General features: G+C 45.8%; 1 protein-coding gene across 1 annotated transcript in view; it reads left to right on the top strand.

The window, feature by feature from the left end:
• Positions 1-11,649, top strand: part of LOC149327438 (uncharacterized) — a 54,761-nt gene extending 43,112 nt beyond the window's left edge. The window contains exons 9-10 of the mRNA XM_089563976.1: positions 210-302; positions 11,529-11,649. Coding sequence (XP_089420102.1) covers positions 210-302; positions 11,529-11,630 — 195 coding nt within the window. The 3' untranslated portion in view covers positions 11,631-11,649. The remainder of the gene's footprint in view (positions 1-209; positions 303-11,528) is intronic.
• The last annotated feature ends 3,965 nt before the right edge of the window (positions 11,650-15,614 follow it).

Genomic DNA, 15,614 nt, shown 5'->3' on the forward strand with positions numbered 1-15,614 from the left:
GTAATAGGATATTATTCTGATTACCGCAAACTTTTTTTTCATGATAAAGCGCGCTTGAAAGAACTTTGGAAAGTGCAAAAATACATTTCCAGAATTGAAATTTAACTCGGAAACAGAAGGAAAGCTTAAGAACGTCACCAGCCTCGGCATGCCTTAGCAGGAAAAAATATATGACGGTGATATATATCTATATATTTTTCTTTCCGCAGAAAATTGTGCTTTCCGATTGTCATTACTACTGCGAAACAGATGGAGGGTTGTTCTTCGGTCACTACGGTAACGGCACCGACAACTCCTGCTTTGTAAGTATCTTGGCTATTTCAGAACCTTGCGGCTTCAACTTATTGTATTAATTTTTTTTGAAGATGGTGTGATTGCTTTATAGCTTTATTTTTTTCTTATGTAGGGGAGTAGTGAGAGAGCGCGGAACTTCTAGAGCGGAATGTGTTCTAATTAATGGGCTGTGTTCCGAGATGAAGCGGTAAATGCTGGTCGGACTCACACTGCACACTGTGCGCCCGTCTCTTGTGTCGTTGTCTTTTGAGCGCTTTCGCTATGCTGTCACATACGCAGAGAACAGCTTTACAGCTAGCTTCAGCGGTGAGACCATGCACGATAGTAACGCCCCTCACTGCTTCTATCCACTGCGGCATCAAAATGAATTCGCCGTTCGGCAAGTGAGCCCAAGATCGTGGGACTGCCACCCGCATGCGGATGTCGCATATCAATTTAGGCACACATTACGAAATTCCGTTTTCTCCATGAAAATAGGGGCGTAGAGAAACTCAGGTGGTGCAAATTAATTTGCAGCCATGTACAACAGCGCATCTGAATGTCAACGTGCCAATTGAAGTCATTAAATTTGAAAAACGTTAAAGTCGTTTTTTATATTCAATGCACAGCCAAACGCACTGACTATACCTTGCGGCGAGCGGCACCACTGTATGTGACTTCCAAGACAAAGCTGAAGACTATTGGTTTCCGTACACCTCTAAAGAATATATAGACAATAAAATAATTTAGTGGACAGTTTAGAACGCACATTTTCTCTCCCTTTGAAAAAATTAGGAGGACGCTTAAGCTTCGCCTTAAGAGTAGGCGCGATAGTGCCTTCTCCTCCTTTTCCCTCTTCTCATTTCTTTTCTTTCTCACTTCTCACGTAAACTCAGGTTGCAGTCGTAGTTCGTCGCCACATCATTCTCGACAAACGCGATTCCACGAACGCCAGCATAGTTTCCACGCCGCAGAAACGGGTAGCAAGCCGCAAGCTTCGTGGGGTACACGCCTTGGATGTGCGCTGCGTTGTTCGCCGCTCACCGCGTGATTGCTGCGTCCCTGCACGGCCCCACTGCGCCGCAATGAGACGAGCAGGAGGCGCTGCCGTTGCGCGCTGTCTGTGGTGGTAGTGGAATACATTGCGAAGAGGAGGGAGTTGTTTTTGTGGGCGCCGCCTGATGGCGCTACGTGCGTGTCAAGCGAAGAGGAAAAGTAGCGGAAACGCACTTTGGTACCCGCTGAACCGCGACCTCTGTAATTTCGATGCTCATAATTACTAATATACACCACAGCATATGTCTCTAAACCACCGTTCTAAGACAACACAGTAAACGAGCCTTTGTTCAATCCAAACCCTCGAGCTGGTGCTCTATAGTTTTTGTGCTTAAACACATATTATATATATATATATATATATATATATATATATATATATATATATATATATATATATATATATATATATATATATACACACACACACTTGTGGTACATAACCATGCAGAATAAATACCATGAAAGGAAAAAAAGAGCTGGCGTGGCGGAGTGGTTAGTGCGTTCGTCTCCCATTCCGGAGGCCCTGGTTCAAAGCTCCAACTAGACCAATTTCCTGTTCACATTTATTTGTTACTGATTATGGGATTTCTCGCTCACGGCCGACACCGACCCCGGCTTTTCTGCGACATGCGTCCGTTAACGCTGTCGCGTTAAAAATAATGCGATTTGCGTTAACTTTGGTTTGGCTTGGTTTATGGGGTTTAACGTCCGAAAGCGACTAAGGCTATGAGAGACGCCGTAGTGGAGGGCTCCGGAAATTTCGACCACCTGGGGCTCTTTAACGTGCACTGACATCGCACAGTACACGGGCCTCTAGAATTTCTCCTCCAAAGAAATTCTAGCCGCCGCGGCCGGGATCGAACCCGCGTCTTTTGGGTCAGCAGCCGAGCACCATAACCGCTGAGCCACCGCGGCGGCTGCGTTAACTTTCCATCAGTCGCTATAGACTTGAACTTAAAATGCGTCCCTATGAACTTGAGCCTCGGCGTTTTCTCCTCTGGCTATTTCTTCCCTCTGCAATTTGTTGGGTATTTCCGAGCCTGTGCTCATGTAAACAAGCATAAAAAGGTGTCGGCCAAAAGGTCGCCAACCGAGTGTATTGAATTAAGCCATTCAACGGAGGGCCTCAAAGCAATGTTGAAGCGAATTCTCAAAATCCTCCAAAATATGGACGGCTCATGGCCGATGTGGAGGTGTTATTCTGATCATTACAGCCTTAACACTATTCTCGAGGCGCCAACCAGCTAAGGAGACTGATGCATGGAAGCATTGTGGACTACACGGCACTTCATATGCTTGCGCCAGAAGGAATGGTGATTTACCTGCGCAATTTTTTTACGCACAAAAAGCTCACCGGCTAGAACGAAACAAGTAGAAATAAGGCTGGAGGACATGAACACGTGGGCGAGTCTGTTAGACATACTAACAATCGAAGCAGTGCAACAGCATGAAGCCAAAAGGACGCAAAGCGCCGTGTTTGCCCTGTGTCTTCTGTTGGCCTCGCGCAGTTGTGCTGCTTCGATTGTTACAAGAAAGGTCCTTCTTAGGCGCGCCGCTTCTTTGTTTCGTGTCCCCACTGGCTCAACGTTCTGCTAAAGTACTTCCAGCAAACCACGAGAGATAGCTTGTGGTCTAACAATGTAGAATATGGCTCACCACAACTTCCTAAACAAATTTCAGATCACAATTACGAGCCAGAAGGAGTACCGCTAATTCAGTTCACTCAATGTGATTTAGTGTGGAGAATCGCATATAGGATATTTATAACAGGCCCTTTCTACACAAGCTTGCACAGCAGGTGAGCAACTGAATGATTGATATACATATCGCTCATCAGGCGTATATACTGAAAAGTTCAACTGAGGGATATTGCAGATATACATCGTGTTCGTGCGATGACTTCGAATACAAAAATATGCTTTTTAAGATGAAAATATGATTCTTTCTCGATCATAGCGACGGTGTCCGCAGTTATAATAAAATGTGTTAAATAAATTCATTAATTTGCAAATAAAAAAAATTCCACTCAATACTCTTCAACTTTTTGCACTCGGGCGCTTGGTTACAATCATAAAATTGTGGATGGCTGTCACCACTTCGCTCACTTTAGCATTCGTTCCCGACACCCTTAGAGCGGAAGGGGGGGGTTAATGGTCTCGGGGTCTCGGACTTAAAGGCGATGCACTCTACTCGACGTGGCAAGCTCTGCGGAGACTATAGCTACCAAGTGACAAGAGCTTTTTGCTCGTTTGGTGCCCAGCTTTCACCGGTGGAAAGCCAGAAAATGGGTCAGAGCCAAAGGTTCACAAACAAATTTAATATTATCTACCGCTGTATTTCCGAAAGAACACCAAACTGCTCGAGTGATACCGGTTTTTAAAAGTGGCGACAAATCTTTGATCCAAAATTACCGCCCTATATCTATATTACCGGTATTCTCGAAAGGTATAGAGAAGTTACTACATGGCAGAGTCCTGTCATTTTTTAACAAGCATGATCTCCTCCTTGACTTTGAGCACGGTTTTCGAAAGAATCGATCCACAGAAACAGCGCTACTTACACAAAAAGAAATAATAATAGATAAATTTCAAAATAAGGAAATAGTTGCAGGTATCTACATAGATTTAACAAAAGCGTTTGATTTATTAAGTGACAAAATTCTCTTACATAAAATGGAAACCTACGGTATCCGTGGAAAAGCACTAGACTTAATGGAATCATACCTCTCCCATAGAACACAGTATGTAGACTTTAAAAGCTCCTTGTCCTCAGTACAGAATACCTGCACAGGAGTTCCCCAGTGAAGCATATTGGGTCCGCTTTTATTTTTAATTTATTTTTAATATTGTGCATTGTGAACCTGATAGTACATTTGTATCTTACGCCGATGATACTTCAGTGTTCATTTCCGGGAAATCAGAAGATGATATTGAAGAAAAAGCAGGTAGAATAATTAATACATTAAATACATGGGCACAAGCAAATTTTCTGAAGATTAATCCTAAAAAGACTAAAATAGTGTTGTACTTGCCGAAAGGGAAGGTATTGTTTAGGCCACTCAATGTATGTTTAAACCATGATCCTGTGGAGATAGTGGATTCTGTCAAAATCCTTGGTGTCGTGTTTTCAAAACACTTGACTTGGAATGATCATGTGGATTATATCAGATCCAAAACATCTTCAGCTGTCGGAGTTATGTCGCGCCTGCGCACCATTCTTCCTGTCAAAATTAGGCTGTTGCTGTATAACTCCTTAATTCTATCTCTCTTACAATACTGCATTATCGTTTGGGGTACCACTGGTATCACGAACATGACCAAGTTACATCTTCTCCAAAAAAGAGCTGTTAGATGCATTGCTGGTGTTCCCTATTGTTTCCCTACGAGTGACCTCTTTTTAAAATATGAAATCCTGTCAGTCTTAGCTTTACACGAACACAGACTTTTAATGAGTTTCAAAAGTGCTTCGCGGAGCAATGAAAATTATGTTGGTAGTTTGGCAGAACTTGCAAAAAACGCCCATATTCCACAAACCAGAAATAAAGAAATGTGGCTAGTTCCTACACCTAGAGCATATTACTCACAACAATCTATCTCGTATACGCTGCCAGTGCTATTAAATAACTTAAACAAAGAAATGTTTGACCCTTTCCAGCATTCAAATACCGTTATTAAGAAATTTTTTCTGAACAAGTTTGTGTCATGACGCTGCATGTATTTTTATGTTGGTACTTTTTGCTTTTTTTTTTCAAGGTGTGTTATTTTCTTTTGTGCTATAATGTATAGCGCAGAATTTATTGCCGCTTGTCTGTTGCAATGCCAGAGTGAAAAAAGGGGGCAGGACCTCTGTCAAGCTTTCGAGCTTTTAGTCCTGTCTCCTTCTCTAATATAGAGAAAATAAAAGGCTGATTGATTGATTGATTGATTGAAACAAATTGTATACAGCAATGAGACGATACGATACTCAGGATTTCACAATCGCTCGTACGAGTATATACAAGGATGAGGAGGACGATTAGTCAGAGGAAAGGCAGGGAGGTTAACCGAAGACTAATCGGTTTGCTACCGTACACGGGGGGAAAGGAGTGAGGGGATAAAAAAAAAGAAACAGAAAGGAGAGTAAAAGAAAATTGAAGTCACATGGAAATTCAGCGTTCGGTAAAGTCGCAGCTACAGATACAAAGTGCTTATTAAAACAATGCAACTTGTGCAAAGTTGCGCTCGAGAGAGATTATAATACAAAAGAATTTTTGCCCCTAAATTGCACTAACACATGAGAGAGGCAAGCAAACAAAACACAATTTGTTCACCGGGCACTGCTACAGTCCGACGCCAGATGTTCACAACGGTGCCGTCCCGCAGACTGCCGCATTCTGCCTCGTCGGACCGTGGCTGAGCGAGTGGTGTTTTCCTGAGAGTCGAGCGGGCGCGCTTCTCTGTAGCTTAAACGGAGGCTCGGGGCAGTCGACAGCGGTCAACGCCCTTCTTATATAGGCTTGCTCTACGTCTGCCTGTTTGCCCCAAGGCAGGCGCGCACATGCACACAGTATCGGCTGTGCAGTCTAGTTCTCGCGCCGTGCCCGCCGCCCCGTTGGTCGAAACCGGGAGTGGCTTGGAGTTGCTTCCAGTTTTTTCAGGTCTGGCGCCGCCGAAGCGCGAGTGAAGGGGGTGGGGGGGCGGGCATCTCTTAGCATACGAAACGCTACGCCCATGTATAAACGTCTCCGACATTCGAGAAGGGTCGGCGTCATGGCTGACGCAATCTCCGAGCGCGTCGCATCGGCGAGCCGTGGTGGACGGGGCAGCCACACATACAAAGCTAGTCGCTCTCCGGGGTGCCCTTTTCTACTGTTTTACGACGGACGCCGGCAAGAGGCATACATGCGGCGGTATTTGTTTCTTTTTTTTTCAGAAATGCGCTGAATTTTGTCACGCTGGCGGTCAGAGCATCCAACATTAATTATTAAATGAGCAAGACATATTGCCCTTCGTGCCATGGAGCGCAGAATTTCAGCTGTCCAGACGCATCCAATGGACGCGCGCTAGCCGAAAAGCAAGCATAGGTAATCTCAAGCCTCCCCGGCCAGCTAGAGATGCACGCCACATCCGGCAGCTAGACCCAGAGGGAGAGAGCAAAAGGTCTGTGATGCGCTCGCTCCGAGCCCCATAACTTCTTGGGCGTGAATATGCGAGCACCGCAGCAGACGCATGCCCCTTCGATGCGTCTATGCTGCCCAAAATTCCTAGCCTGGTACCGTCAAGGGCGTTAAAGTTTTTGTTCATCTAATAATCGGGCTGCCGTGATGGACTGCTAGAATTTATTTGCCAGGAAGAGCTTGGCATCTCAAGCATAGGGAAAGGGATTCATAAAGAGCTGACAATGCCATAGGTCCCAGCGGCCTAATTTACTGTTGCGCACCATCGGCTCGGTGAGAGATTTAAGGTTTCAGTACAGGCGCGCGCAGTTTGAATGCTAGCATGTGCTGCAGCCTGCCGCGGCTGAGTGGTGCATTCTTCCTGTTCTGTATCGTCTCCTATTGACATCTATTTACTTTTAGTCCTGAAAGATGAAAATTACATTCCGGGCGCTCTTGACCGGCATTAAGCGGCTGGGTGAGAGACAAGGCTTCAGTACAGGCGCACGGAGTTTGAATGCTAGCATGCGCTGCAGCCTGCCGCGCCTCGGTGGTGGTGGTGGTGAAAACATTTATTAAGAATGAACAGGAGGTATGTTTGGAACAGCCCGTAAGGGACCGATCCTTACAAACACTAGGTGGAGGTCCCTAGTATGGGACCCCAGTGGCGGTGGCCGCCGCCCGGGCGCGCCCGACTAAGGATTGTTGGGCCTGTAAGCCGTCGCAGCCGAGCAGGGTCGCCTCCCAGTCCTCTGGGGTTGGGTTGGGGATGGGGGGAATAGTGGGGTTGGAGGGGCAGGCCAACACCATGTGATAGGTGTCAGAAGACACTGCACTACAGTGTGGGCAGCTGCTGCTAAAGGAGGGGTCGAAATGTTTTAGCGCTGCCGGGCACAGCAATGTATTGGTGAGAAGGCAGAGAAGGAGCCGCTTATACGCCTTCTTCAGGCCTTTACATGGGCTAGGGTAAAGGCGATGATAATTTTGATAATATGTTGTAATATCTTTGAATGTATAGACCAGATTAAAACCGGGTTCCTGATCGAATAGGGAGGAGAAAACAGCCCGGTGAGTGAGTGCGCGGGCGGCTGCGTCTGCTGCGTCGTTTCCTGCCAACCCCTGATAAGCAGATGCCCATATAAGGTAACGGTGTGAGGGGTCCGTATCCCGTATGCAATTTTGGTAGATTCGATAGGCTAGGAAGGGAGTGCAGCCTTGTTCGACGTTCCGACAGGCCCCTCGCGAGTCGGTGATTATGTATTTTGAATCGGAATGTGAGGCCGCTAGAGCAATAGAGACCTCTTCTGCTTGTGTTACACTGCTGGCTCGAAAGGTGAGGCCGTTAACTGTGTTTCTGTTACGAACCACCGCGACCGTGTACCATCCCCCGTGGTGAGGACCGGAGGCGTCCACGTAGTATACACCTGTTTTGTTGCCATAATGTCGGGCTAGCGCTTCCTCTCGTGCCAGGCGCCGACCATTATGGTCTTCGTGTGACATGTTTGCTGGAAGAGGCCGCACGTGGAGGGCGCGTCTCCACAGTTCTGGGATGCGAAACCTGCCTTCCTTTGGAGCGGTGTGTTGGATATGGAGTCGAGGAAGAAGGCGGCGATCCGACTCCGTTAGCGACAAGGGCGTGTACTGGTTTGTAAGGTGTGCCTCCCGGAGCTCCCGGAAAGTATTCACCACCCCTAGAGCCATAAGCCGGCTGTTTACGTAGTGATGGGGAGGTCAAGGGCACGCTTAATAATTTTGCGAAGGATGACCTCAAGCGCATCCTCCTCTTGTTGTCCATTCATCCTGTTGTGTATCGTCTCCTATTGATATCTCTTTACTTTTGGTCCTGAAAGATGAACATTACAATCTGGGCGCTCTTGACCGGACATCAACGCAGATGCGCCACGGCCTTCGTCAAACTTTACCAGTCCAGGAAAGACACCAGGTCCTTGTTAAAATGAACATTTATTTTCCTGTATATAACCCCAAAACGGATATAATAGCCGTCACCATTTAGAAAATCGCTAATCTCGTTCCGGGCTTTTTGTGGGTCCATTCTTTCTGCAGCACGGCGCACAGCAGTGGTTGTCGCTACCACCGGGCACCCTCAGTTGAAAAATAAACTACGAGCAGATGTCGTTCTCATCAATCTTGCACAAAAACTGTGCCAACGGGCCAAATACGCCAAAGCGGCGAAATTACGAAGTAGGAAACATGCTTTTCATGAACCTCTCAAGCGGAGCATTATTGCATCACACACAAGATGACACCTTGATTTACGAGCATTCTTCGATTACTCGACGTTATTCGCTGCCCCCTGACATCTACAAGCCCCATTCCACGGCTAACTGAGCGTTTTGTTCGAGAAATGTTTGGTACCCTGCCGGCTACAACACGGCCTCCCAACAAGACCCTCAAAGTGTGTTGGGGCACTGAGAACTCATGCGAGGGTACAGTCTGAATATCTTCGCAGGCGTAGAAGACAATTCTGGACGCACCAACTCCACATTTTCGACCTTTTAGAAAATCCTACCAGCTTACTTTTTCTCTTGGTCATATTGCAAAGCGAACAAGCAAAGCTCAAAGCGCACTATGCGGGCGAAATGCGCGTTGTCACTAGAGCACACGACGGAGTCTTTCAAGCACAAGTTTCTAGTTTTTGAGCTTTTCATGCGTTACCTTTCTTTCCCGGCAGTCTTTAAAATTGCGCGCCCGTATTATCAACGCGACAAAACTAATTTTCGACATGTTTGCCCCTTTTTTTCAAGTCGACCACATATTTTACGCGACCGTCCACAAATATCACTCGATAGAAGTTGTGCATTGCTGGTGGCCATTAAAACTTCGCGTTCCCGATCAACGCAACGCGCAACAATGCGAAATGAACAGCGAGGCCAAGCGCACAAGGCATATGAGCACTCTTCACTAACTGCGCACGAACCGGTGCCATGGCTCGTGCCGAGGAGCGAGCAGGCAGGCGTACCTTTCCCACCGGCGCCATACTTTGCAGGCCGGTTTGCTCAGTGTAAACTGCTTGACATTCAGAGTAGTGGGGCAAAAAAAATTGCTGGGGTTTAGCTTTGGTTAAACCTGGTAGGTTGCGTAAGCATCCATAGCGTTCCATTCGGGATCATCACCGGTTGTAGACGATTCGGTTTCGATAGAGGCGCGGTGCGCCCGTCTAGCAGCGTCTTGAGCGCGCCGCTTAGCAAGGCGCTGTTCGCGTTCTTCATCTGTCTCCGAAGCCCATTGTCGTTTCCAGGCTTCGTCAAGCCGACGTAGCCTCCCTTTCTGTTTATCAGGCGCCATAACGACGGAGCCAGCAAGCGAACGAACGCATTTTTATACCTCCTCCCAACCCCCCCCGTTCTCCAGCCTCCTCTCCCCACTCCGCAGCTGGCGAGAGCGCGGCGAGGGCAGCGCCTCCACTCGGCAGCGGCGCGGCTGCAGCTGTAGCGCGCCGCGCCTCGCGCCGCCCTTCAAGATCAAACGTGCCTCACAACCGCCCCGCCTGTCGCCTGCTGAAGCCTGTCGTAATATTGCTTACGCAATAAAAAAAAAAAAAACCATTTCTCACCTTGCCATCGCCAGAAACCGCTCCAGTTCCGCGTCGAAGAGCAAGAGAGATGCCAAAACACGGGGTCTGCGAGGGGACAAAGACGCTGCACGCTCACAGGCGGAGCTGACCGTCTACTGGTTTCGTCTACTGGTTTCGCCTGCCTGTAACCCGTATGCTCTGTAGCCGCTCGCCCGCGCGCATGCCCACGTGTGCTAACGCTGGCGGCATCAAAAACAGAGGGCATATATGCTAAACGGTTACATACTTCCTGGGGGAATATTTCGCCCAGTGTCAGCTCTTTACAAATTTCATTCTGTATGGCTGAAGTATAAGTATTATTAGCAGGGAGTAGTGAAATAGCAGTAACATAGCAGATAGCTGATAGTAGTAATGTTACACAACTAACAAACTTCACTGAAAAGTTTTCTCCTTTCTGGCGATGTCGTTCCTATGGTCGCGAAGGAATCATTTTGTCTCAACAAGCGTGATTCACAGCCGGCACACGTGCGACAGAAACGGGTGATCATAGCGGTGAAATATATATTGTCGAGGACAGTGGCTTCCTGGGGAGCAAGTAGATATTGCTTGTCTAAATTCTGTGATTGTGCGCCTCGGCTCATGCTCTCCAGACTCCTAGCAATGATTATGTGCGTTTCTATCGTGGTGGTGGTGATCTCTTTTATTACTCCCAAAACAGGGGACCAGTCTGAGGACCGGTTGCGCTGGCTTAGAGGAGGTCGGCGGGGATCCCTTGGGATGTCGCGGCCTCCACCGCGCGCTGGATAAGCCGGCGTTGGTCTGCCGGCTCGGAAGTACGCAGGAGAGACTCACACGTCTCTGGGGTATTTGGGTTGTTTGTGTTGCAATGTGTACAAGTCCACACCATGTGTATGAGAGTGGCTGGAGTTGAACAGTGTTTGCACATGGGGTCTATCTTTTGCGGAAAGATCTTGCTGTTTAAGAGGGGGTATGGAAAACTTTTCCGTTTCTATGGTATCGCTGATAAATGTGATATCGTTATTGCTACTGCTCATTGTCTCTCTTTCATTTCTTGTACTTGGGGGTTTTATAGCGCTTACTCTGTTTATAACTCATCATTGCTTATAGTATATCCACATTTTATGTCATGAGGTAATACCAGTGCGTATAGTTTGATTTTATATTTTATGTTGTTCGATATCTGGCGTATTCATTGCATTATTTCTGCTGGCAATTGCGTGTTTTGTAGCTTTACTGTGTTGAAGGTTATGTTGCCAGTTCAGGTGTTTTACTATCATTATGTGAAAAGGAGTAGCCGGGACCGCAATCACACCATCTCCTTCCATATCCACGTCAATAAAAATGCATATTTCTGCAAAATACATAATCTTTAGCGGACAATCAGTATATTATAATCGCTGCTCCTCTTTAGCAATCGAGTAACACCAGAAATAAATAATGATTTTGCTATTTCTGGCAACATGAGAAGAACATTACGTATCTGTATATTTGGCGTTGGTCCCACAGCTCTTCGACCGGGCTGAACCACAGCGACTCGGATGGTGCTGCCGTGGGAAGTGCAATCGAGAACCTCACTGTAAGGGAGCCAAGATTATTCGCTCTGAATAAAGTGGCATTGAAAATACAATTTGAACTCTTGAATACAGGACAACATCCTCGCCTTCATCGCACCACAGATGCAAAAAAATATTCGAATAAATACCTTACACACGCAATTCCATCTCTGCTTGTTACAAAGCCTAGTCAAGCTATATCTCGACTCTGAATTTTCCACAAGCACAGCTTTTTTTTTTTTTGTCCACCCAATGTCATTTCAGCTTCTGGACGTAGGATCGTCAGCACCGTTACATGATGCTGTCTCAAATGCTGACTTAATTCGATTTCACTGAACGCATACAAGCACACAGGCAAGAAAATTTACTCCGTATCATCGTCGTGTGGAGGTGTTCTCTTAAAATGCATTCAGAAACTGTCGGCTCACATCGTAGGACGGATATGGAAAGCAAAACGATATGTAGCGTTAAGAGTTTGGTAGATGACAGATTGGGTCAGGGAACAAACGTGGTTTAATGATATCCTAGTAGAAATTAGGAACAATGAATGGGCTTGGGCAGGGCACGTAATGCGAAGACAAGGTAATGGATGGCTGTAAGGGTAACGGACAGGATACTAAAAGAAGCTAAGAGTAGCAGGCAGCGGCCCGAAAATTTGGTTGCTGGATGCAATTAAGAAGCTTTCGGGGATAAGATTGCTGCAGCTGGCACAGAAGAGGGTTAATGTTTTGCCCTACTACAGCGTGTAGTGCCATATAGGCCACATCTGCTTTTCGACCTGGGCCACACCCGTGGTCTTGCTAATTATTTTCGCAGCTTAACGCGCTGCTGCCACCAGCTATTTCTCTTTTTCCGGCAAGACAAGGATCTCGGCTTTGCATAAATGCTTCTTATCCTTGTGTGGCACAGCATTCAGCTCTTAATTGCGCTTAACCGTGACTCACTGTTCGCCTGTTTTATTTTCTCTTGAGTGGCGTATTCAGACAGCTTGGGTACTTTGTAGCCTTTGTGTTAAAACAGCCTAAAATTTCTAGAGTGGAGAGAGTCTAACTTTTTCTTTCGTCACACATTCGCGCAGTGTCCTGTATCTCGTCCCTTTTTTGACTTCGCCAACTGGGGTCCCACACTAGACGAAAATGTGTATATGGGCACCAGGCTCTGTGCACTCCCAGTCAGAAGTATTCGGCGCCAGGGGTTTGCTTGTGAGGCCAGCTATATGGCTCGTTATGCATGCTCAGCTACCGTAATTTCTCGAAAGAATGGCTTCGCGTCCTAAATGCTCCCAAACTTTGGACTGCTAGATGTGCTAGCGACCCCCGCTAAACAGCTTAGGTACACTTTTGACACGGTCTGTACCTTCCAGCGTGTAATGAACACCTTGAGCCATCAAGTCATCAAACAGCCTCACGACTGACGATGCCATGATTCTGGAACATGGTAACACAGGGTTTCCTGCACCTGAACACACTGTCGGTACAAAGTCATGAAAGCACGTAAGGACAGTATCACACTAATAGGGGCAATTATGCAAGACAAATTGATTGCAAATAGACTTCATGCAAACGCGACAGGAAAAGCATTTTCACCGGTTGAATTGAATGCATTCAAATATCGTCACTAAGATACTACCGCAGTAAGAACTGCTCAAGAGAAGGGACAACTGCGCGCTGGGCTGCACATAGGGGACTAGGATGGGAAGGTGTCTGCCGTGGAAAACGCCCGCAAGAAGCTGGAAAAGAACCTCATTATACCAACGCATCTCAATTTCAAAACAATCATGTCTGAAACATTCTCAAAATTCCAAGCTTATCAGATATGTGCTGCGATAAGCTGCTTTGTGCAGAGCGCGCCACCGGGGCTCTGCTGAGCAAGACAGCGCCATCTAACTTTATGTATTTTATTTTCATTTACGTAATACAGCAGACCTGATGTGGTCCAAGCAGGAAGGGCAGATAACAAGGCATATTTACAAAGGCCTTAAAGTTAGTACACAGAAAAAAAGTTTGACACATGACAGGAATGAGCGAAACAAGTCAAAAGAAATACATTGCACATCAATTTCCACATCAAAATTCATTGCTAAGAGCCCTTTCAGAACTCTCACTTGAGACAGTCTCGTCAGGCAGTGCATTCCACTCGTTTATTGTGCGCGCAAAGTATGAGAATCTAAACGAGTTTGTTTACGCGAAATTTGTTGTTAGGGCATGGGTATGTTGGTGACGGGTTTTATATGTGGTTAAAGATGCAACATAAGGTGAAGAAGAAATTCCAAACTTTCCCTGCAGGAGTGAAGAAATATTAGTCGAGCAGTTTTCCGTCTTATATGAAGACGTTTCATTTCGTTGGCGGCCATTAAATTGAATTGTATTGGGTTTAAATGGCGCATAAGGGCGGCCATTGAAGAAGATAGGGAATCAGTTCTCTTGAATTTATTGTACATGAATCGCAGAGCCCGTCTTTGTACGTTTTTTATTTTTGCTATATCTTTTTTGGTGCACGCGTCCCACATAGAAGCCGCATACTCAAGTTTGGGCCGAATAAGAGAGTTGTAGCCTAATAGCTTAACGTGACTGGGTGCTCCCTTGAACTTGTGTTTCAAAAGTCCAAGTTTTTTTGATGATAATGAACAGATGTAATGAACATGGTCGCTACAGTTGAGAGGTGAATTTATTAAAAAACCTTAATATGTGGATTTTTCGACTTCCGAAATAGTAGTGCCGAAGCAGAGTAACTAAAGTGAATAGGATGTTTTTTTTTTCCTTGTCATGCGCAAAAGCACTGTCTTATCAGAACTGAAGACCATTCCTGATCTGTCAAACCAGGCCACAGTTTTGCGAAGAGCATCATTCAGTCACATTTGGTAACCCACAGAGCTCATTGGGGCGTACAGCATACAGTCGTTGGCAAATAAACCAATTTTAACATTTCTATCAATGGAACACACAATGTCGTTTGCATAAATCAAAAATAACAGCGGACCCAGCACATTTCCTTGGGGAACGCCAGAGGTCACTGGAAGTAAGGTGGAAGAAATTCCACCAATATCCACAAACTGAGTTCGATTTCGTAGGCAAGCCAGTTTACCGAGGTCAGGGACACGCCTATTAATTTAAGTTTTTCAAGAAGTTTATTGTGGGGAACTTCATCAAACGCTTTGCTGAAGTCTAAAAAATTATGTTCAGTTGTCCTGATTTATCTAATACGGAACTGAAGTTATGAATAGCAGTAACCAACAGCATCACAGTAGGAAAACCTTTCCTGAAGCCGTGTTGGACTGGAGACAAGCATGCTTTAAAGTTTAATATTTCATGTATGTGGTTAGCGATAATGTGTTCAATTAGTTCACAACAGGTACTCGCCAACGAAATCGGACGGTAATTGTTTAAACACGCGCGGTTTCCCTTCTTATTCGCAGGCGCAACTATGGCTTTTAGCCAGTCGGGGGGCAAGGAAAAAGACGATAAAGATAAACAGAAAATTTTTGTTAAGAAATGAGCTAATGATTCAGCATAACGGCGTAAGAAGGCGTATGGTGTGTCATCTGGACCATGCTAACTTTTGGCATCAACCAGAAGTAGGGATTCAACAACCCCTTTATAAGATACAGTGATTGATTGTTCAGGCAGAAAGTCGAAAACATATTCAATGGCACTTTCTTCAAAAAATACAGAATGAAGGTAGGTATTGAAAGGGGTAGCAATTGATTTAGGACACTTAATCACGTTTTTATGCACAGTGATTTCATTTATTTGCTTCTGCGAAGTTCGAACGTGATCCTAAAATTTACGGGGATAATTTCGAATAAATTTTTAAAACACTCTGCAAAGTAACGTTTTTTGCTGGTTTAATGTTAGAAGAAGACACTTATGATAAAATAGCTAAATGACGAGACCTGTCGTTGTCAGTTTTTTTTTAGCCGTTTAAGCCATCGTTTTAGGTGAATAATGTGCCGATTTATCCAGCGATTTGCTTTCTTCAAGCGCCTCTTCTTATCGGGTATGAAGCTATTGATACAACATTTACGGTGTTCCTCGAACAT

This window comes from Amblyomma mixtum, chromosome 10, assembly GCF_055824585.1.
Source record: "Amblyomma mixtum isolate Tamu chromosome 10, ASM5582458v1, whole genome shotgun sequence".
Classification (NCBI taxonomy): Eukaryota; Metazoa; Arthropoda; class Arachnida; order Ixodida; family Ixodidae; genus Amblyomma; species Amblyomma mixtum.